The 22933-nt window shown below is 39.2% G+C and overlaps 3 protein-coding genes across 9 annotated transcripts; all 3 read left to right on the top strand.

The window, feature by feature from the left end:
* Nucleotides 1-2627: 2627 nt before the first annotated feature.
* Nucleotides 2628-7434, top strand: LOC124884866 (actin, alpha cardiac muscle-like). 2 transcript variants are annotated; one of them, XM_047392892.1, is made up of 9 exons: nucleotides 2628-2768; nucleotides 5433-5583; nucleotides 5682-5810; nucleotides 5977-6087; nucleotides 6172-6256; nucleotides 6392-6553; nucleotides 6639-6830; nucleotides 6919-7100; nucleotides 7192-7434. In XM_047392892.1, the coding sequence occupies exons 2-9, from the start codon at nucleotides 5455-5457 to the stop codon at nucleotides 7333-7335; spliced, it is 1134 nt and encodes a 377-aa protein (XP_047248848.1). In that variant the 5' UTR covers nucleotides 2628-2768; nucleotides 5433-5454; the 3' UTR covers nucleotides 7336-7434. The 2 variants fall into 2 exon arrangements, with proteins under 2 accessions (XP_047248848.1, XP_047248849.1); XM_047392893.1 differs by lacking the exon at nucleotides 2628-2768 and adding an exon at nucleotides 3711-3769.
* Nucleotides 7435-7572: 138 nt separating this feature from the next.
* arhgap11a (Rho GTPase activating protein 11A) lies at nucleotides 7573-17674 on the top strand. 6 transcript variants are annotated; one of them, XM_047392890.1, is made up of 13 exons: nucleotides 8334-8399; nucleotides 8873-8967; nucleotides 10203-10270; nucleotides 10373-10469; nucleotides 10570-10826; nucleotides 10975-11138; nucleotides 11223-11363; nucleotides 12067-12141; nucleotides 12540-12713; nucleotides 12795-12921; nucleotides 14054-14162; nucleotides 15135-15249; nucleotides 15329-17674. In XM_047392890.1, the coding sequence occupies exons 3-13, from the start codon at nucleotides 10248-10250 to the stop codon at nucleotides 16771-16773; spliced, it is 2727 nt and encodes a 908-aa protein (XP_047248846.1). In that variant the 5' UTR covers nucleotides 8334-8399; nucleotides 8873-8967; nucleotides 10203-10247; the 3' UTR covers nucleotides 16774-17674. The 6 variants fall into 6 exon arrangements, with proteins under 6 accessions (XP_047248847.1, XP_047248842.1, XP_047248844.1 ...); XM_047392887.1 differs by having other exon boundaries at nucleotides 8351-8376; XM_047392886.1 differs by having other exon boundaries at nucleotides 8314-8967.
* A 2781-nt stretch (nucleotides 17675-20455) lies between these two features.
* On the top strand, nucleotides 20456-22136 carry grem1b (gremlin 1b). Its single transcript, XM_047392894.1, has 2 exons — nucleotides 20456-20647; nucleotides 20903-22136. The coding sequence occupies exon 2, from the start codon at nucleotides 20905-20907 to the stop codon at nucleotides 21451-21453; it is 549 nt and encodes a 182-aa protein (XP_047248850.1). The 5' UTR covers nucleotides 20456-20647; nucleotides 20903-20904; the 3' UTR covers nucleotides 21454-22136.
* Nucleotides 22137-22933: the final 797 nt, after the last annotated feature.

Below are 22933 nucleotides of genomic sequence, written 5' to 3'. Positions count from 1 at the left end.
AGGTCCTCCCACTATCCTCTGCAGGCCGTTCTTCATATCTGGTATGTATTGATAAACTCATTTCATTGCAAACTGGATTTGTGAAATGTGCATTTATGAGTCTTGCAGCAATATTTTTCATCTGCTCCATGTCTGATAATTCTACCATGTTAACTTTTGTATCCTTGTGGTAAGTAATTTTGGCAAAGCTTGTTTGTACAATAAATACCGCTGTTGTGGAATTAACATTGCTGTGCAATAACTAAATAACTGTGATAACTTTTACAGAACTGCAATGATTAAGCTCAAGTTAGGTTTTTAACCATATACTTTCTATTTCTATGTGCAGCGATAACATAAGGAACTTTTTCTGATTCAGTGCATTAACAATGTTTTTGTTTGTTTTATTTTGTCATGAATATATGTATAATTCCTACATAGATCAGACCAAAAATTTAAATACAATCTATTTGAAATAGGAGGCTACCCTGCTAAACATTACCTATTGTTATTACAGATTAATTAGACTTACTAAATGTAAGAGATGGTGTCCTTTCCTTTTTGATAAAGCTTATAGTTAGAGTGGCTTATGTTATCCTGAGCTTTCTCTGTAGTTATGTTGGTATAGGCTTAGGCTGCTGGAGGACATAATGACCACTTTCACTCTCGCTGCTACATTCTCATTCTACTCTCCAATTTTGCATTATTTGCTGTTATTTCAGCTTTTAACTTTATGTTCTCTCTCTTTTCTCTTCCTAGAAGCTACACCTGGCCTGACTCTGTATCTACCTGTGACACCTTCCTGGAGAGGGGCATTGTCCAAGCTTCTGCTAGCAACAACTTAATGCTCACCTTCTACCGATGATACACTTGGCCCTGTCTTTCAGTGTTTAACCCTATTTTTCTCCTAGATATAGCTACTGACTTTTACTGTGACTAACTCTATGTGCTCTCTCTCATACTCTACACCTTAAAACTAGCTCAGAGTTTATCTGTTTTTTTTTTCCTAGAAAAAACCACTGAAGGAACTATACATCCATTAACATTTACTTTTCCTCCCCATAGAAAGTACTCCTGGATCAGTGATTCTTTGTTCTCGTTGTGTCTCTGCTCTGTTCTCTCAAACCCCCAGTCGGTCGTGGCAGATGGCCGCTCGCACTGAGCCTGGTTCTGCTGGAGGTTTCTTCCTGTTAAAAGGGAGTTTTTCCTCTCCACTGTCGCTACATGCATGCTCAGTATCAGGGATTGCTGCAAAGTCAACGCCAGTGACTGTCCACAGTCTCTACATGCTCATCCAGGAGGAGGGAATGCTGCAAGTCATTAACTGGATGCAATCTGCTGGGTTTCCTTAGATAGAAAAGCTTTTAACCAATTAGAATAGTAAACTGAATCTGACTGCACTCTTTGATAATTAGGATTAATTAGAATGTATGTACCTGACTTGAAATCTGTATGATTCGATTGACTTGACTTTTGTAAAGTGCCTTAAGATATGCGTTGTGAATTGGCGCTATATAAATAAAACAGAATTGAAATTGTATGTCAAACATAATCAAATACATTCCAGTAATACTCTTAAAATATTCTTTAGATATTCTTGTCTTTTTATAAATTAAAACCTTTGTTCAAGTCAGTGAAAGCCCTCTGTAGAGAAGGCTGCTGTACCAAACATGCTTTGCTGTGTCAAAGCCAATGCATCAAATCAGTCAATTTAATCTATCTGCAAAAAATACTGTCTCCTGCCCCCATCTGTGGAGAAGCAGTTAAAAATAGACTTATATGATGGGGCAGTCTGGTAACAATACCCCTTCATTCCTTCAGCTGTGACACATTTTATATACACTTCCTTACACAGGGGCAGAACTGAAATTTTTTTTCACAATCACAAACTGTTATTTTCAAATTTTATTTGCCCAAGGAACAATGCAATTCTAATTGACAACTTAAATATTAGCACATTTCCCGCAAGTGACAATATTCCCTCATATGGCACTGAACACACCAGGAAAAATATTTTTCAACTTGTGGCTTTCACAAATATGGAGCTGCTCTATTCAAACTCGTTGCTTGCTCATAAATGACTCTGGCGCTTCCAATCACCCTACAAGGAAACAACTGAGCCAATCAGAAATGAGCATCACTCAGACAGTCAGATAAGACACACAGAGCCCAGCTGGTGCTACCATCAGCTGTTCCACACACTGAGGTTCAGTGCGCACACTGGCAGGATGATTTACAGACATATACAATGTTCTCATCTCCTTAATAAGACACTGGTGATGCTGCATTTACTGAGTCCAATTAATGGGGCTTCTTGGTGTCTTCAAGAGCAATGATACATCTAAGGGTTAAATGTAGGCCTTCAGCTATTTCTAGAAAGTCATATAACTAGAAGTAACAGCAATTAAAACATGATCATTGCAAAGGTAGGTTTGGTTGTCTAAGGGCTATAAACAATAACAATAAGAAGTATAAAGCTTAAAGTCACTTGTTTTTCAAAGAGTATCACACAGCAATCCAGTGACTTGACTTTTAGCTTTTTTAACAATAATTTATTCAGACATTCCAGTCATTTAGTGATTTCATTGTGAAGAGCAAAGCCAGTCCATATATGTTGAATACACTTTTTCCAAGGCTTGCTGGTGTGTGCTGGAAGTTCTTATTTGGGCTTGTCTGAAGCCTGGTTCCCACCCCACTGATTACTGGATCCGATGTAGGGGCTACATAAAGGGCTCTCCATACCATGAACCCTCGTCCCAGTGGAAGCATCTGTCTGCCAGTGCACATTGGTAAGTACATGACATGGACTTTCTCTCTGAATCTCAGCATTTATTGGTAGCTTTTGATTTTTTATGACAAGTCCACTGCTATAGATTCTAACACATTTTTAAATAATGGATTACTGCCATATTGTGAATATTTAATAGATACATGCTCATACATTTAAAGCTAAAGCTCCTGGTTTCTATGGCGGAATTGCAAAGTGATGCTGACATAATTTAGACTAATGAAGATATTTAGATTAAAAGTGTCCTTTTGAAAAAAAACACTAACTTCTTGTTAAAATATGTGGAGTGGTGCAGGATGTCTGAGGATAATCAGAAAATATCCCAGGGTCCAAGTGAATGAAGGTAATGGGCAGCTGATGCATGTTGTGAAATAGTAAAACAAAAGTGTCACAGTCCAGACACATGGCTGCCAGCCAGCCACTTCTGATCTGGCATAGCTGGAGAGCCATGTGTCACTTGTTTCTCTCCATTAAGCACAGTGGGGGCCCTCTAACCTAAAATAGAACTTAGGGCTCTCTTATATGCCCCTCTTTGGTGCAACCTAAGCAGCTTCCAGAGCTTATCGTGGCTGTGAAGATATGTTATCAGAGTTTTTATGACAAATCTAGCACCGAAATAGCATGACTTAACACCTCATAGAAACCTTCTGTGAGTTGTGTTTCCAATGATTCACACCTTAGAACAGCTATCAGATTGTGTCGGCAGGTATTATAGCTCATATCTGACATTATTATGTCTTCAGCCACAGCCACCACTTAATAATTACAACAACTCTTAATGATGACACACAGGTTTGATTTTTAAGGGCCCTCCCCTTGCACCTTACTCAAACAGTATGGTGAGTTATCTTGCCTTGCAGTGTTGGGCAGTTTTCTTGGGATAATGACATTTTATGTTAAATTTATTCACCCAGGAGGTCCTTTAAGAAGAACATCTTTTTTCAAGGGACTTGTCCGAGCTACCGCACCCTGTTGGCAGTCAGACGCCTCGGAGCTCCACCGGTACTTGGACCCTGGAAACAGTCACCACTCTATTTAAAGACTCTTAAAGGAACGACTCTCAAACAGTTTCTAACTTTTAGCTTCTTTAATCTAAATTAAGGCAGAGGAATGATTACAGAGATCAGCGCTGGGCTCCCGTCTTGGACCGTCGCCGTCTGTTAGAGGATGACGAAGAGCCTCGATAGAAAGTCACATGTAGTTTTATATCTGGCACTCCGATGCTATGGATGTGCTCTCCCTCAGTGATTATCAGTAGACTATGTGTCACCATTGTGGTGTCTATCTGTTAGATTGTGTAGTAGCGGGTGTCCATACTTAATCTAAGTGTACTGTGGCTTTCTAATCATACCAGTTATACCAGCTGCTCCACCATCAAACCCAGTGCCCCAGCTTCAGGTCATTTATGACAACCCTTGGGCCATTTATCCTTGTACTGTATGTCTATGAGCATTCGTATCGCATTGTAACAGAAGGGAAACATTAGAACTTATACTTTACTTCACTATGTTATAAATGGGAAAAACAGCTATAAGCATATTAATAAAGGTTATTCTTAACAGACTTTTGGCCATATAGCACACAGTTTTACAGAATATAACAATTCAGAGTCATCATAATACTGATTCAAGGTCTACCTTAAAGATAGCAGTAACTCTCTTCAGTTACAGTAGTCTTTAAAAGACCTTTGAACTCTCACAGAGGAACAAATGCATTAAACTTTAGTGTATTGTAAAAGTAAATCCCTGACGAGAGTGCAGAATAAGACAATGTAGTTCTACCATGTTCAAAACAATACTGGGTACTTTTTAAAGAAGACAGTTTCAGGATCAGAACATTGAGAGTACTTAAAGGTATTAGGAATGCGGTTATATAAGAGTGATATTGTCTCCTTAGACTTAACAGAGCCAATAACCTAAACAGGAAGTAAACAGTGATGTGTACTGTGCAATTACTTTGTAATAAGGAGAAGTGAAGCCGAAAATCCAAACTGCAAGTGTGGAGGAAGCAGCATGCATTTAAATAAAGGTCTTCATGTTCAAGAACATTAAAAATTTACCCTGAACTATGTTTTTCCGCTCTGATGAATTAAGATAAGGCCTATTTATAAAATAAAAAAGCCACCTAACCTTCAGATTAGTTTTAAACTTTTTTTTTTTTTTACCATATTTAATATATTCTGAAATCATCCAGTCAGATATCATTTTAAAGGTTGAGACTCCCTCGATAAGGTAGAAATACCATCACGGACTAAGATTTAAGATTTATTTCTGGAAAACAATATAAGTTACATTTTCCTCACCAACTTCATACTAGGATGCCTGCAGCAGCTAAATGAAAGTCTGAAGCTCATCAGCTGCCTGCCTTGAAGTAGTGGTGTTATATGCATAAAGGTGCACTTTAGCTGGTATTAATAAAACAGAAAATGAGACAGGACTTACAACTAAGCCTTGGAAGACTACTTTTAAAATCTTTAGAAAACAGCACTTCCATCATCCTGGAAAAATACATTGTTTTCTATCTGAAAGGTAACAACCTGAAAGGAAATAAAAACCACACTACAACAATGAAGAAAAAAATGTTTATATATGTGGAGCTTGTTTTTTTTTTTTCTAATTCAAAACCCTTTTAAATCTTGTTTCAATCCTTCATGCTTGAATTTTAGACAACCAGAATAAACCACAACCATGTGTGACGATGATGAGACTACCGCACTTGTGTGCGACAATGGCTCTGGCTTGGTTAAGGCTGGATTCGCTGGAGATGATGCTCCCCGAGCTGTCTTTCCTTCCATTGTTGGAAGGCCCCGCCACCAGGTATAGTGAATGTAAACACCATCTTAAAAAAACTTATTTTACATCAAAAATGTATCCTTTGCAATGATTGTAAAAACTTCTCTGTTGTTTCCTCTCAGGGTGTGATGGTAGGCATGGGTCAGAAGGACAGCTACGTAGGTGATGAGGCCCAGAGCAAGAGGGGTATCCTGACTCTGAAGTATCCAATTGAACACGGTATCATCACCAACTGGGATGACATGGAGAAGGTGTGTGTTGATAAAGAGATTTTCTTAAAGGTTTCGCAAAAGCTGACCCTCTATATTCTTGAAAAATAGATAGCACGATCCCACAATCAAAACAAGTGGCAATTTTTAGATTTACAGCAAGCAGTTGTTCCTCACCTGATGTCAGCTGCTTCTTCTTTTTTATCAGATCTGGCATCACACTTTTTACAATGAACTGCGTGTGGCTCCCGAGGAGCACCCCACCCTCCTCACTGAGGCACCACTGAACCCGAAAGCCAACAGGGAGAAGATGACTCAGGTGATTAGAGTTCCATCCAAATATTTCTGTCACATCCGTCCTCAAGTTGAGACATCTTTTTAATCTCATCAATTTTCTTTGCAGATTATGTTTGAGACCTTCAATGTCCCTGCCATGTATGTGGCCATCCAGGCTGTGCTCTCTCTTTATGCTTCTGGTCGTACCACTGGTCAGTAATTTTTTCACATATTCCAGCATTTTTTTATAAGGTTGGCACAATTTTATACTATACTTTCATTTGTGAGTTTTATTTAATTAAAGCCACAGTTACAATGTTAACTCTTGCTCTTCTGGTTCTGCTAAGGTATTGTGTTGGACTCTGGTGACGGAGTTACCCACAATGTCCCAATCTATGAGGGTTATGCTCTGCCACATGCCATCATGCGTCTCGATTTGGCTGGCCGTGACCTGACTGACTACCTGATGAAGATCCTGACTGAGCGTGGCTACTCATTTGTCACAACTGGTAGGGAGATGCCATGATTTGTTTCATACATTTGTTAGACAGGTTGATTTTGTTTTCCTTACTACTTAAATTTTTTGCCTCTTAGCTGAACGTGAAATCGTACGAGACATTAAGGAAAAGTTGTGCTACGTAGCTCTTGACTTTGAGAATGAGATGGGCACTGCTGCCTCCTCTTCCTCTCTGGAAAAGAGCTATGAACTTCCTGATGGTCAGGTCATTACCATTGGTAATGAACGTTTCCGTTGCCCAGAGACCCTCTTCCAGCCTTCTTTCATTGGTGAGCATATATGCACCTGGTGTCATCACAGGCCTTTTATCTTCATTTTTCCTCAGGAATTTAATCTATTGTGCTTGCTTTCCACAAGGTATGGAGTCTGCTGGAATTCATGAAACTGCATACAACAGCATCATGAAATGTGACATTGACATCCGTAAGGACCTTTATGCTAACAATGTGCTGTCTGGTGGTACCACGATGTATCCCGGTATTGCCGACCGTATGCAGAAGGAGATCACAGCCCTGGCCCCTAGCACCATGAAGATCAAGGTGAGAGAACTATAAAGGCTTTCAAGTAACCGCTCACTGATGGCCCCATTATACCTTCAGTAAAACTCAAGCTTGCATATGTCCTACCTAGATCATTGCTCCACCTGAGAGGAAGTACTCTGTCTGGATTGGTGGCTCCATCCTGGCTTCCCTGTCCACTTTCCAGCAGATGTGGATCAGCAAACAGGAGTACGATGAAGCTGGCCCCTCTATTGTCCACAGGAAATGCTTCTAAACCAGTAGTCACCTATTTCCGTCCATTTATTTGTACATCTTTATGTGTTGTATATACATGTCTGTGCACTGTTGTAATAAAGATAAGCCTTTGAGAGAGTATCTGATCTATTTAATCACTAACCAAGAATCCAAAATGAAACAAAACACAATAAAGGCCCAGCCCTAGTTTTGCCCTTGCTGCTGATGCACATTGTACAGTGCTTCACAAAAAGTATTCATACCACTTGAATGTTTTTTTTAGATTACAGTCACAAGTCTCAGTATGTCTTATTGGTATGCTATACAGAAGACTAACAGGAAGTTGTGCATTGACCAGCAAGGCACTATATAGGATTACTATTTTATAAATATTAATAATCATGCGGCATAATGGTGGAATGACAGTGGTGAGGGGTTGGCCAGCAGTCCCGACTGGTTTTTGACGATTCTGTCAAATCTGTCCTTTAAATCAACCCAATTTCCCCTCGGGGATCAATAAAGTATCTTTGAATTGAATTGAATTGAATTTAAGCCGTAAAAAAAATTAAAATCCTCAAATTTGCCCTGACTTTATTAAGTCAGTTCCTTAATAATAAAGATATATATTATTATTTTATGTCAAGTTCTGGATCATTGATTTCTTTTTTATCATTTTAATATTGTTTAATAACCAGACAGAAATACTTATATTATAACTCACAAAAAAACTAATTCAGTCTTGGGAAAGTGTTTCAAAGTACGTTACGGTTTGTGCACGTTTGCCATGTGACGTAAGCTCCAATGTGTTTTTGTACATAAGGCTTTTGATGCAAATGTTTTGATTAACACAGGAGTTATGGTTCCTTGTTAAAAGTGTGCCTAGTTTGAACTACACGGGAAACCGGGATAACTGTCGCGTCTGCTCTAACAGTTATGTGCCCCTGCACCGCCCAGTCAGGGAGACGCTGGGTAATAAAACACACACCCTGGGGTAAATGCTATTTAAATGGTTTCTGTCCAATCAGAGCGTAGAGCACAGGGAGCGCCGCTGTTTGAATGTGCTCCGGAAATAGCCAACCAGGTTCGCAGCCGATTTTTTGAGAGGTTAGCCTTAAATAGTTAGAATGTATTTCGCTTACTGATTGAAAAGAAAAAAAAAAACATAGGCAAAAACTGTAGGTTGGATGGAAACCAGCAGATATTTTATTTACAAACGATCATGATTGCTAAGCTATGTAGCTAACCATTGCTTGCTAACTTGATGACTGCAACGTATACACGAAGCTAGCCTTTAGAGAGGCTGTTCACTATGTTATATTCGCTGCCAGAATACTGGGACAGTGGCGTTTTTGTTCAGTGTTAAGCTGTTAGACGGTTGGTAGTTTTTTTTTTTTTTTTATTGGTTCCACGTGAAAATGATTTAGAGGTTTAAAGAAAGTAATTTAATTAGAAAGGGCTGGGTTTTGTTGTTTCCCGTGTACCTTGTTCACAACACCGTCGCAGAACGTTTATAGTGCGTTTTTTAAAGAAACTATTTACAATCATGAAAGTCATGGAGAAAAATGTGATGCGTTTAGCGGCTGTTCAGCACCTCCGCACTGCTTATGGGATAAAGACAAAGAACTGGAACAAAAATAAAGCAACCAGCTGCAAGTCGACAGCCAGCAATTTGGTAAGGTTATTGACATTTAATCAACATTGCTTAGCATAACATATTTATCTTGTATTTGCAGGGTTTATTTGTTTGCAGTTGACAATCAGTTATGGTAACTTTTGACCAAGAATGAACAGGGACACCATCATCAGCCTTCATTATTCTTTTGTTTGCGATCAATTAGCATGTAGGCAGCAAACCCTTAGGAGAGAGAAGCAAATGTTTTCCCACGTCAGCAACTTATGATCCTTTGTGTGACTCTGCTTGTGATTATTTGCACAATAAATGCTGTAGCTGGTAAAACAAATATAAATTCAACAGCACATCACACATTTTCAAAAGCATGTTCTTGAAATACTTTAGAGTGCAGAAGTCATCACCACATGACCTACTTCTTTGAAACTGACTTTCAGTCTTGTTGCAACAGGCACTTTTGCAATGCCTGCATCAGTTTTAAAATTTGGCCCAAAATGAAGAAATCAAGATCTGAAGGTTTGGGGTGTTACATTATGTTGTTCAGCATTTTACTGTATAGCTCAATTAGGTGAAAGCTGTTACAGTTAGCAGTTTAATCAGAACGGGGTGAATAAAAATGTGATATGAGGGTATAGCAGTTCTAAAAGTTAGGAAATGGAAAATGCAAAAATGCTCAGTCACACTGTTCTTACAGTTAAACGTCCGTCTAATCAGATGGCAATGAAAGTGCCAGAGTTTTCTCCTATCTGTGCCTACTACCTATCATCTGGCTGAAGGAAGCCCTTCACACTTGTCCTTTTGTATACAAGAGAGACAAATTTGGACAGAACGCAGTCTTGCTGAATAACTAGCTATATTATAGCCTTGTAATACTCCAATGTGAGTTTATGAAGAACAGCAGAAATGGTGTATTAATAGAAGAGATAAGCATTTGAAAACTGCTACAAATTTTGCACTTTATATTCAATGTTCTTTCTTATGTCTATGTATCCAAATAATAATGAATGTTATGCATGACATGATTATAACGAATAATCATTCTGTTGTTGCAGTGGTAGCACTAAATCCTGCTTTTTTGTTTCAAATTAATCACGTGATTCATTTTTGTGGAAAGTCAGTGATACTGTGAAAACGTGGTATTTTTACTCTTTGTTAACTACTCTACTTCTTATCAGCAAATTCGTTTTACATTGTGTTTTTTTTATGTTGATGAAACCTTTTTCTTATTTTAGTCTAATAAGAGAAGTAATTATTATTTGTTTAAATAATTTCCTAAGGGAAAAGTTTTTGGCGTACCCCTGGACAGCTTGCCATACTATAATATGGAATACGGAAGTGTGCCAAGGTAAGAAAGTTCATTTATGTTTAATTCCAACTTGCCTTTTGGATGTTGTAGCTTACTGTCATGTAAATATTTCACTAAAGATTTTTTTCTCCATCCTCGCAGCTTTCTGGTTGATGCTTGCATGAAACTGCTTGCACATGTTGAAACAGAGGGCCTATTCAGGAAATCAGGTTCTGTCGTACGGCTAAAAGAACTCAGGGTGAGTGACGGCCAAGGCTGACCTTGTTTTCTTGCGCACAGTGACCTTAAAATTCTGTAGGGACAGTCTTCCATGACAAAGCTGTGTTTTGCCTCTGCAGGCTAAACTTGATGCAGGAGAAGAGTGTCTACCAACAGCTCGTCCCTGCGATGTCGCAGGTTTGGTGAAGCAGTTTTTCAGGGAGCTCCCAGAGCCCATATTACCCACGGAGCTGCAGGAGGCCTTTTTTAAGGCCCAGCAACTCCCCTCTGAGGAGGAGAGAACCTCTGCCACCATGCTGCTGTCCTGTGTGCTGCCAGACAAAAACATTTGCGTGCTGCGCCACTTTTTCGACTTCCTTCACAATGTTTCTCAGAGGTATTGTAATTACTTGTAGTTAGAGTTTATGTTAATACAGTTTTTCCATTCATCTTCAGTTGAATTTACATTTGTATTAATATACGGTAGATACTTTATTAAGAAAATTACATTCAGAGAAAAATGCTGTTTCCTTTCCTAATTACAGAAGTGCAGAGAATAAGATGGATAGCGGTAACTTGTCTGTAATTCTGGCCCCCAACCTCCTTCACTTTGGAGACGGAACAGAGAAGATCAATTCCAACATGGAGAAGCGCCTTAAACTACAGGCAGCCATTGTGCACTGCTTCATAGAGAACGCCCACAACTTCGGTAGGACTTGAGACACTATGCCTGAAATTGTTGTTAGTTTACAGGTAGGTTTCTTATATTAAATACTTGACTTGTGTTTTTCAGGCGTCCTACCTCGGTTTCTTCAGGAGAAGGTTCCTGCCATGATGGGCTGTGAGCCAGGGGCTTCATCTCCTGCTGAGGATGAACTAGAGGAGAGAGTCTTAACCTCAGGGATGAAGAAGAAAAACAGACGCAGCTTTGGAGGTAACACTGATTTATCAGATACCGTTTGGTTAAAAGTTGTACTATGGGTGTCTTTGAATGAGACATTGAATCAAGGAAAACGTAATCTAAATATACAACTAAAATGCAGCTTTGTACTGTAGTGACCATAAATAGATTGTTAACAGGGTTCCGACTTTGTCCAGGAAGGTTTGGGAGTTGATTTTGATTTTCTGGATCAGGATGGGTATGGGAAAAGAGCCAATATCACAGTTTCTAACAGTTGCATGCACCACCTGTTTGTCTTTCTATCCATGCATTTATCTGTCAGCCTTGTGTCCTCCCATCTGTCCATCTGTTCATCCTTTTGTCCATCCATGCATCTATTCTTCCATTTGCTGTCTATTTATTTGTCTGTCCATCTATTCTTCTCTGTCCAGTCTTTCTTTCTTCTCATCTATCCATCCATTTTTCATTTGTCCACCTGTTTCTTCATCCATTTGTACATCCATTCTTTCATGTTTACTCTCTGGTTTCAAGTTTAAAGCCTGGCCACTGTAGAAAATATGTCTTTTATTTATATTTATGCTTCATAAATTACCTTTTAAAAAAATAATAATAATAAGAAATGGCAGAAAAACAGTTGAATTTTGATATGTAAAATATATCGGACACTCTGTATTAAGCTGACACATCTTTCCTAAGAAAATATTGTTTATTTGGCTGGGTTTGTCTCATGTTTCAGATATGGTCTGTGGTGCACTGAATAAGATAAAAACTAATAGAACTCCCTCAAATATCACCCAGCCAGACAGTCTTGGTAGGTACAGTTGTCACATGAGATGAGATATGCATCATTAAGCATGGAGATGCTGAAATAATCTATCTCTTGTGCAAATTAGATGGTAACCATTGTCTTCTTTTAACTTCAATTGTGTTTTTTTTTTCTCACTTGATACTTAATCCGCTGATGTTTTTACACATAAATCTTATTCACATCTGCTGCTGTAGCGCCTACCATCTGAAGATTTCAGAAATGCTCGTCCTGCTGGCTTTTGTCTTTTTTTTGCCTGCTTGTGTTATTTGCATACAATCACCTACAAATTATCAGCTGGCTGATGCTCTTTGCTTTGGTTCAGAATAACTTGGAATTTATTTTTATCGCAGCAAATTCTACTCATGTGAAGATGTCTAACTTAAATTTGCCATGTTTTCTAGTGTTTTCTTCTACAACTCCTGTAGTGGCAACACCATCCTCAAAGAGAAAACTTCCCCTGGAACTTCGTCACTCGTTTGGATTGTCAAACAAGAAACGTAGATCTGTCAAAAAGAACCTTGGGACAGAGCTGCTCCCCAGCACTCTGTTCAGCGGGACCTCCACTCCTGGATCAGGTACTGTTGATCCCTTGATCAACTCTTCTGCTGCGCCTGACAGTCATAGTTAAGATGACATATATTTTGCATTTATTCTAGCCTGCAGTGCTTCAGGAGTCTTGGACTTGTCCCAAAATGTCTTGTCAGTAGGGAGGTCTAACAGGCTACCATCTACCTCTGCAAGAAGGAAGAGTAAGCGATTTAGCCACAGGCATGTTGTCAACAGGTAAGTAAAAAAAAAAAAAAAAAGTTTATTTTCATGCCTGTAACTGTCTTCTGCTTAGTCTGCCGCTGCATTTAGAGATTTACTTATTAGGCTTTTACTGGCTTATACTGAATTAATGTTTTCTATGAGGTCTAACCTGCTGATTCTGATTTTCTTTCTCAGTACTCGTAACACAACGGTTCCCATTCTTTTTTTTCTTTTTTTCCCCCAATAGCCCCACCCCACTGCCTCTACCAAAGAGAAGAGAAAGACAATTCCCCAAGGCTGAGCTCAGTGCTCTTGTGAAAATGTGCATTCATATATTGAAACCCTGTGAAATGATCAATATATTGATCCATGTATTATTTCTCTTGAAAAACAAATGACCCCATGATCTTTGATCCCTGTGACTGGATCAGATGTCCGGATGTAGCAGCAGTTATAGGTTTTAGTTTTTATTGTGACAATGAGCTGAATTTTCTAAAAGGAGAATAACATTGAATCAACCAGCCTGAGTTTACAGATGACCACAAATCAAAGATTGTCCCTTGTGTATCAGACTTTTTATCCATCATCCTACTGCAACATTTTCTCTGTAAGCTTTTTTTCCTAGATGTTGTCAATTGTCTTGAGTAAATTTCTTTTGATAGGCAGGTTATGTAAACTTCTGTGAGACGATATTTAATGCGCTGATCCAAATACTGTTTGAGTGCAGTAGATAGATCTTTTAAACGTGCACCAAGAAGCATGTATGAACTACTCTTCCTTTACGCCCCCACCACATCCCACCCTGTGGCTTTGTAATCCACTTTGTTGCTATCCTAACTTTTCCCCTTTGTTTATTTATTATGCCAGTTTCCAGACATTGCCCCTGCATATTGGTCTCAGTCGCAAATGGTGATTAATACTTTTAGTATTAGCGCAACCTGCTGGGCTGAAGTATGTTGTGTTCCCGCATCGGATTAATGATCGGCTGTTTAGTTTCTGACCATTCATCTTATTCCATTCACCAGTTAATTTCTAGGTCCATCTCTATCCAATGAGCCTTTCTCTCCTGGTTTCCCCTGATTTGGTTGATTTCATTGATCTGTTTGTTTGTTTCTCAATTTAAGGCATGTGTTCCTGACAGCTGTTTGAAATCTTTATCTCTCAGGGTTGAATCTGGAAGAGCTGGCTGCTTTTCTCCTAAAGTCAGCAAAAAAGAAGCTCCGCTCAAGTCTCTGCGCCTGCGTTTCAGCCTGGGGAAGAGCAACAAAGATGCTGTAAGTGTGGTGGCCCAGTAGAACTCAAGCATTTACACATTTTGCCGAAACACTGTGAAAGATCCAAGTGTCCTTACACCCACAATAAAATCCTGAGAAATATGTGCACAGGAGCACTTTTTGCCTTATAATTCTTCACACATGCACCGCAGTCCCGAAAAGTTTTACACATGATCCATAGGGATGGCGTATGAGAACACGGATATCGGCAGTAGTGTGAGATTTAGCACCTTATCAGAACATCAGCAGCTTATCCTCCAGAACATGAATGACATTATCGATGCTGCATCATATTGTTCTTCTGCTCCTTTGTAGCTTTTCACTTTCTCCTTACTGTTGTATATTTTTTAGGATGCATGTGGTTTTGATATCCGCATCAAAAGGTCATCAGGACGCATATTTGGTCATTCTAAGCCGGAATACCAGTGCTTGCTTTTTGCTTCCTGTCTGGCTTCCCCAGGATTCCTTGGAATCCAAATAAAAATGATCTGCTCACCGTCCTTAACTCATGCAATGGTCAGATCTGACACTTTAGTTGTAGAAGTCAACGCATTTAAAATTGAATGGAATTTCTGTCACAATCTGTGTTGGAACTTTTAATATTTTGTAACACAAAGAAATAAATGACTTATAATTGTTTTTGGTACAAAATGATTTGTATGTCCTGTGCCAAGTTCAAAAAAATAAGGTGCAATATCTTTGGGTTTATTAGGTGTGCTGTACAGTATGTATGATTTTTATTGTTCCAAAGTTATATGTATATTATAATAAAATCTATACATTAATAAAAAGCTGATCATGCAATTCAAATATCTGTGATTTCTGTCTTCTGAAGAACTAACCTCAAGTCCTGCTATGTTTAACATCATTTTTAACTTGGGTAACCTTTGTTGGGTCTTTTTAACAATACCACCTTTTAGTTTAACCCTTCTTGAAGGCTCTTTCATTTTTCCTTTCATGGTGCTGATGAAGGGGTCTGAGTCCATTGGCTTGCGGCTTGCCACTCAGGAAAGCACCACCGGCTTCCATTTCAAGCATGAGATGGAGTTTATCCCCTCAAATCTGGCCAGAAAAACTGAAGCAAAGAGTGAGTACCAGATGTCATGCAACGTGTTGTTAAAATGTTCTTTAACATTGTACTAATTCTTCACTGGGTTTATTTCCAGGCTCAAAATACATTAGCAAGTCAGAAGATAACCTGCTGACCCCACAGTGTGATTCAAGTACCCACCAGGCCTCCTGGATCGTGGAGACCCCTGTTGGAACACGGGCTTTAAACAGAGGGTCATTCACAGATACTCCGTTGACCACAAGCCACCAGGGCAACTACATGTCTGAGCCAGCCATCGTTGTTTCCAAGCCGTCACCAGCGAGTGTTCTTCCCAAGAAGCTGTGCTGCACTTCTAGCTCGGAGAGCCTCAAGAGCGCCTGCTCCATCGCTGAACCGCTAAGACAAAATGATCCAGCTGGAAAAATCCAGAATGATGTCACAGAGCTGGAGAATGACCTCCAGGCTTCCAAACGGGGCTTCTGCAGCTCGGTTGGAGAAAGTGGGATTAAATCTTCAGCAAAGATTCCTGGTACTCCAGCTTTGGCCTTTGAAGTTGATACCTACTGCCCACCAACTGAGGCTGATGAACAAAATGTCACTTTTGGTCAATTCAATATTGAAGCACTCACTCCTTTGCATATTGATAGTGGAGTGTTTGAGTCTAGTGCAAACTGTAGTCCAGTAATTAACAGAGGTTTATCTCCTCCCTTTGGTCGCTGTAGCAATTCCACATTAGGGTCAGTTGAAAGGGTACCACAGCAGATGAACTGCAGCAGGCTTATTGATGCTTTGGACATACAGAGTCCTGCTCATTTCTCACTGGGTGTCACCTCTGGGCTCCAATCAACTCCATACAGGCCAGGTGTTGAACTCGAAGATGAACCAAATATGCCAAGCAAAGCTGAAATTTTAGGAAGCAAATCATATGAAGAGGTAAAGATTTCCCCTGAGTCTCGAGCTAAAGTCAAACATCAACCGTCCCTCTCACCAGATGGCCTGCAGACCCAAAAGCGTCGGGTAGTAGATCACATCCAACACTTCAACAAGCTCACCCTTTACTCTCCTACAAGCTCAAAAAACAAAGAAATAAGATCTCCCATGAAGTTCCAGCGCACCCCTGTGAAACTGACTGTACGCAGGATCAACTCTCTGACTGGAGAGAGCAGGAGACCCGGTAAAGTCGCAGAGCTCACTGCTCGTCAGGCTGGTCATGTGACAAAGACTCTGAGTCTGGAGAGTGGCCTCTCCCCTCAACTGCGGCTCAGGCCACAAGTAGAGCGGTCCAACAGCATGGTTCCTGTAAAGAAACCCCCTCCTGTCCCACCAAAAAGGCTGAACACCTTGCCCCGAAAAGTCACGCCCTGTGCCTTGGGTGACATGACCAACAAAGTCCTACCAAAAGCCAGAATGGAGTGCTCTGTGTCTGATCCATCTGCAGCCCAGAAGCCTTTCATTGTGCAGCAGGTTGACAAGAATAACATGAGCCATTACAGAGGTTCTCCCAGAAACCCTCTCAACCATGGTCAACTTCTGTCTGCTACAAAACCTGTTGACATATAGGAGATGCCCCCTTTCTATTTTTTCCTTTTGCTATGTGGGTTTCTTTTCCCCATGATATTAAACATTCCGACATTTTCCTTAAGCCCTAATTTATTTTAGCTGCATTAGGTTTGTGTTGTTTTAGCTTGTTGGGAGACGTTCAGACGCCTTAAGTGAAATGCATATCACTCTGTAAGGTTGCATGTTAAGTATTGAGATTACATTGTTCAGGGTAAGTTATGTAAAATGTTGATCGTTGGTGGTATGTATGGAGATGTATGGGGTGTTATGATTTTATTTAAAAACCTTAAAATAACTCGTAACTTTGTTTCTTGGGGTAAAATGTTGGATTTTTTTATTTTTTTTTTGTTGTCACAAAGTTTTCTTGCTGTCCTGTCATGAACTGAAAGAGAAGGAAAAAAAAAACTTTTTTTTTTTTTGGATGAATGTACAGAAGGGGAAAAGCCAAACAGTGTTGCTAAATCTGTATGCATTCATTTTCTTTTTTAAGCGCTGTGAAATGATCTAGACAAATAAAAAAGGCTTAATACTTTCCAGTATTTGACAGGGAAATTTTCTTCATCTACCTGGTGATTAGATCAACTCACTGTGGAACCACAAGGGGGCGTCCTTTAGTTACTTCTCCACTGGCCTCGGATCAAACTGAATCAGGGTCAGGAATTCATCCTGTCAAACCCCGACGCTTGGATGACTCCGTGTAGCAGTTTTATCTAGATTTACGAACATGTTTTTAGCTCTTGAGAAATGCTTTTAGTTCACGAGCTGTCTTTGAACAAATTCTTGTGCAAGATTTTAATCTGGCCTGAGATTTTGTTAGAACACAAACTTTTCTCTGTTATTTGTAATATCAACAATCTTAACCAAACAGTTGACAATAAAAACTCAAGAGCTTTGAAAAATATTTAAATTGCATCTGACGCATTACATTTTAATCTGACAGACTAGAAATTTATTCCCGGTCTAACAGAAGCTTGCATGCCTTTCGTGTTTAACATGATGGATTGGACTTGGATTAGAGTCTCCTGGTAGGGTTTATGTAGTGATACAGTGGTGGGAGAACACCTGTGTTTAAGTTTGGATTGTTAGGTGTGAAAAGGTTTATGATGAGGGATATCGCATTAGATTTTCTCCTGTCCAAGTGCTAAAATGATAAAATCAAATACAATAAAAACAGTCAATTAAAATCCCAGCGTATTTCAACTTCAGACTATTTCCCTTTAAATTAAACACACCGCAGTGCTGTGCACCCTCTTTTCTGAAATGTAAGTTTTCAAAGTACAAACTGCACAGAAATATATCAATGTACTCCACATAGCAGGTGGGCTGATAATTGAACATGTAAATAAGCACACCCAGTGGTTTATAAAGTTGGAACTTAAGATTTAATTTATCAAAGACAAAGAGATGAAAATAAGTTATCACCGCATGATTAGATAAATGATTAAAAATGCTGTTATGCTTACATTTAACTGGAATGTTCCTAGAAGTTGTAATTCCATTTGGAAAAGTCTGTTTTTTCTTCCAATCCCAATCTCAAAATATAATATATCTGCTTGCATTTAAAACTTAGCTATAGCTGCAGTTAAAAAAACGTTAATTTGCCCTTCTAACAATTTGCAACTCATTAAACCTTTCACACTCAGTCCTATGCATCCATCTGTCCATTTGCCATAACCGCTTATCCTTGTAGGACTGCGCGGGGCTGGTGCCTGTCTCTGGCCGTCATCAGGCAAGCAGCAGGGTACACCCTGAACAGGTCTTCATCGTTCACAGGGCAAACAGCTGTGGATCCAGACTCACTCCCCAAGGATATTTTAGAGAAACTAAATAACCCAAAATTATTATATTTTTGGTTTTGTTGGAGGAAGCTGGAGTACCAAGAGAGAACTCATGCACACACATAGAGAACACTCAAAGTCCATGCAGAAATACCCTGGCTGGGATTTCAACCACAGACCTTGCTGCAAGGGAGCAGTGTTAGGAACTGCCCTACAGTGCATCACCTGCACTATACAATCATGATCCCATAGGGTTTGCTGAATGTAGAGAGAAACATTATTAGTTGGTAACAGCAGTTAGCCTGGTCACAGACCACATTGCCTCACTGGTTTTCCAAATTAAAACTGGAACACAGTTAAATTTGTTGTGATGGATGAAGTATGCAGTCTAATGATGTCTGCCAATGCAAAACAACTCAAACATGTTTTTTACATTTGGTTTTAATATTCTCAAATATAAGTGAAACTGCATAAGTAGCAATCAGCACCTTTATATGCCTTTAATAGACAATCTTTGGGTTTTATCCCTTATGAGCTGCAGCTGTTGCATCAGTTCCATGCCCTCTACTTGAATGTTGCTTTCTTGTTACATATTTTTATTGTGACTTGCTGTATGTGTTTTGATTTGTCCTTTTTTCATTCCTTCGTCCCAACCTTCCCTAAACCATCCCTTTTTTCCATCCTTTCCCTCATCCTCCCATCCTTTTCAGTCGTTACTTAAATATTTCCTTCCTTCAATCTTTCATTCAATCTTTTCCTCAGGCTTTTCTTCAGTCTTTCCATACTTCCTCATTATTGAATCTTTGATTCTTTCTCTCTTTTTTTTTTTTTTTTTGGCAGTTTCTGCATTTAAAAACTGCCCCTTGTAGAAATATAATTAAAACATAGAATGACCATTTGTATTTAAACACTGAAAATTGTAATAGTGGCCTCAAATTTGGAAATGTGAGTCTGGAAACATTTGGAATTTTGACAAATACAATTAATTACAAATAATTGTCACCAAAACGTGTAAGTACTACCAGTAGTACTTGTACCACGGTTTGAAAAATGTGGATTTTGCTGAATTTTGTAACTTTTAATCATAGAGGTCTAATCTTATAATGAACATAACATTCTACCCCTAATCATGGGCTGTTTCGTTATCCGGTACACAGTACAAAACATGATCTGAAGAAACTTAACAGTCTTGCTTTGACGTAACATACAATCTTTAAAATTAAACAGGTGACTAATTACTTGAACCTGTTATCAAGTTTCTACAAATGCGCAAATTGCTTCAAATAAATAATAATTCTCGTATTCTTATGTTTTCCAGTTCTTATTGCTTGCTTTAAGATGTTGGTCTAATTTGTATTGGATTTGATCAATTTTACATTATTCTTTTAAATGTTATTTTACAATGTTATAACAGCTTCAAATGGTTACAGAGAATAACCCTAAAAGGTGACCCTAATAATTGGATTTCATTTTAGTTTTAAATATATAATTTACTAAACAACATTAAAGCGCTCACTGACATTAAAATACAAAGTAAGAATACATTATTTACACACAGATCAATAATAATCACTAAACTATTGAATCTTATTAATTATTCATTATCTATTAACTCGTTAGAATAATTATTAGGCATTTAGAGAGTTCCAGCTGCAATAATTTACAGGTTCTGTGCATTTGCCATTTGCATGTCATAATAATGGTTTATCAAAAGAAGGCTACTTTCACTTTTTCCACTGCTTTATTTCTGCTCCTCCTCCTCTTCATCCTCCTCCCTGCCCGTCCTCGGTACCCCTCGGTTGTCTGCTCTCTTGAAGCGGGTTCAGCGAAGTGTTGAGGGGGCGGATTGTCTTGATTTTCTCCACGACGCGCTCAGCCAATAACTATTGTGCACATCTCAGACATTTAAAAGGGAGACAGTCCGGCGCTGGAGCAATTTGTATTAAACCCCCACGTTGGCCCCCCGTCTATGGAGCGAGTTGTCTCCCAGTTAACCAGAGTACCACCAGAGTCCAGGCGACTGCTGTAGGTGCAAGAGAGGCGAAAAACTGACAGGATTTCATCATTCCCCTTGAAGAATCTGGAGAATCGCCCAGGTATGTCACCATCGCCTACCTCTAATATTTAGATTGGAAGATGTTTGCTCAAAATGCGGGCTGATAACAGGGCAGGTTTTCCATTTAGATTGGCTAAGTCAGACATTTGAATTGCGTTTTTCTTTAGTCTTATTTTTGTGCGCTTGCAAACATAAAATAAGTTATATCCGTGCGTTTTTACGCTGCGTAAAAACATCGACATTTGTGCGTAATGCTCCCAAAGATAAAAAAGTGATTATTTTGTATCCTCTCCAGGGATGGCCGTCTCAGCGCATACTCTGTGCAGTATGGTTTTCATCATCGGGCTGCTGTCATCTCCCGCTGATTCAAAAAGAAACCGAGCCTCTCAAGGGGCCATTCCTCATCCTGACAAAAACAACCCGAACGAATCGGAGCAGCAGCCGCAGCCCCCGCAGGCGGGTTCCAGGTCCCGCCAGAGGCCGGGCTCATCCTCACCCGCTGACGAGGTGCTGGAATCCAGCCAGGAGGCTCTACATGTGACGGAGCGGCAGTATTTGAAACGGGACTGGTGCAAAACGCAGCCTCTCAAGCAGACGATCCACGAGGAGGGCTGCATCAGCCGCACCATCATCAACCGCTTCTGCTACGGACAGTGCAACTCCTTCTACATCCCCAGGCACATCCGCAAGGAGGAGGGCGCATTCCAGTCCTGTTCGTTTTGCAAACCGAAGCGGTTCACCACCATGACTTTTACATTGAACTGTCCGGACCAGCAGCCTCCCACCAAGAAGAAGCGCATCCAGCGCGTCAAGCAGTGCCGCTGTATCTCCATAGACCTGGACTGAACACGCTGCGATAATCGGCAGACGTTGTTGGTAGATTTGGAGCGCCGGACTGCATCTGGAGATGTACACGGACGTTTCATTAATATTCTCCTCTTGCACAAACAAAACAAAACTGACATGCAACATTGAGCAGAGATGTTTTACTCCTCGTTAGTTTCAAAACCCCAATGCACGGAAACGCTAACTCCAAACGGGCACATTTGTATTTTTGCGCACGGCTTCCTTACTTTACCAACAGTAGCAGCAACGAGACAGAACAGTAAAAATCCTGTTTCTCCACTCCAATAAGAGTATTTTTCCCAATCCAATCTTGTATTTAACGCATTATGTTTGTAGAACTGGATGTTTCCACTGTGTGGAGTTTGATGAATGGATTTGTAATGAAAATGTGATTATTTTTTATTTCGACATTTCAAGAATCTTTTGAGGTTAACCTAACTGATTTCTGTGAATTTCGAAGCTTACTGGTAAAATATTTCTTTTTTTTTTCATGTCTGGAGTCTATTTAAAAAGCCTTTAAAGTAAAACAGACTCATTTTTATAAAAACATTGTACAGTATTGGTTAGTATTGAGGCTAAATTGTTCTAAAATGTAAAGCCGTTTTGATTTAACCGGTTTGTTTATTCCTTTTGATTAAATTATCTATTAAAACTCAATAAACAAAGGCTGTTATTGCATACTATTTGGAACTAATTGTAATTTTTGCAATCTTAACTGAAAATATCTGCTGAGAAACATCTTGAGTTAATCATTTTTAATTTGGGTAATTTAACTATGTACATTTTAAAAAACTTTTTGCAGATGATGAAAAACTGTATTTTAGGTATAAATCAGTTTACTGCCCCAACCTTGAGATTTTAGTTTGAATTACAACAGTAATCCATTTTACAAGTGAAGATTACATTGGTACATTTTTAAAATACCTAATTTAAACAAGTGGATTTCTAATCGCTTTATATGGTTGAGGCATTTCAACAAAGCCTTTGTAATTTTTTTTTAGTTATTGGCTAAATTTGCTAACCACACAAACCTTGGAATTTCTGTTCTGAAATCTAACAATCCTTTTAAATGAGATCACATTGTTTACATTTTTAACTGAGCCGAGATGATTTCTTATTGCTTCCTGCAACTGATGCAACATTGCATTTCTAAAAGATCCTATTGTAATGTTTTTAAGGAAGGTACTGTCTAAATCTGCTCAGGACTAGGGCTGCAGGGCATTAGGAAATCATGCAATGGTGATATTAACGTTAAATATTGCAATGACAATATCAGTAGTAAGTCCACATTTTCCTCACTGCTGGGTTTCACATCTATCATTTCAACACTTTGCCCATCATCGGTTACTTTCAGCATCTTGGGCATCTAGTGCAATTAGACGCTAAACATTTTACTGATGCGGGAAGCAGGAATTTCTGACATTTGGAAGATGGCCAGTAACAAATACTGCATTCCAAACAGTCTTTTGCGATAATGCTG

Source organism: Girardinichthys multiradiatus, chromosome 19 (assembly GCF_021462225.1).
Source record: "Girardinichthys multiradiatus isolate DD_20200921_A chromosome 19, DD_fGirMul_XY1, whole genome shotgun sequence".
In the NCBI taxonomy this organism is placed as follows: domain Eukaryota; kingdom Metazoa; phylum Chordata; class Actinopteri; order Cyprinodontiformes; family Goodeidae; genus Girardinichthys; species Girardinichthys multiradiatus.
Note: the sequence above shows the minus strand (reverse complement) of the source record. Positions and strands in the feature narration are given on the sequence as shown.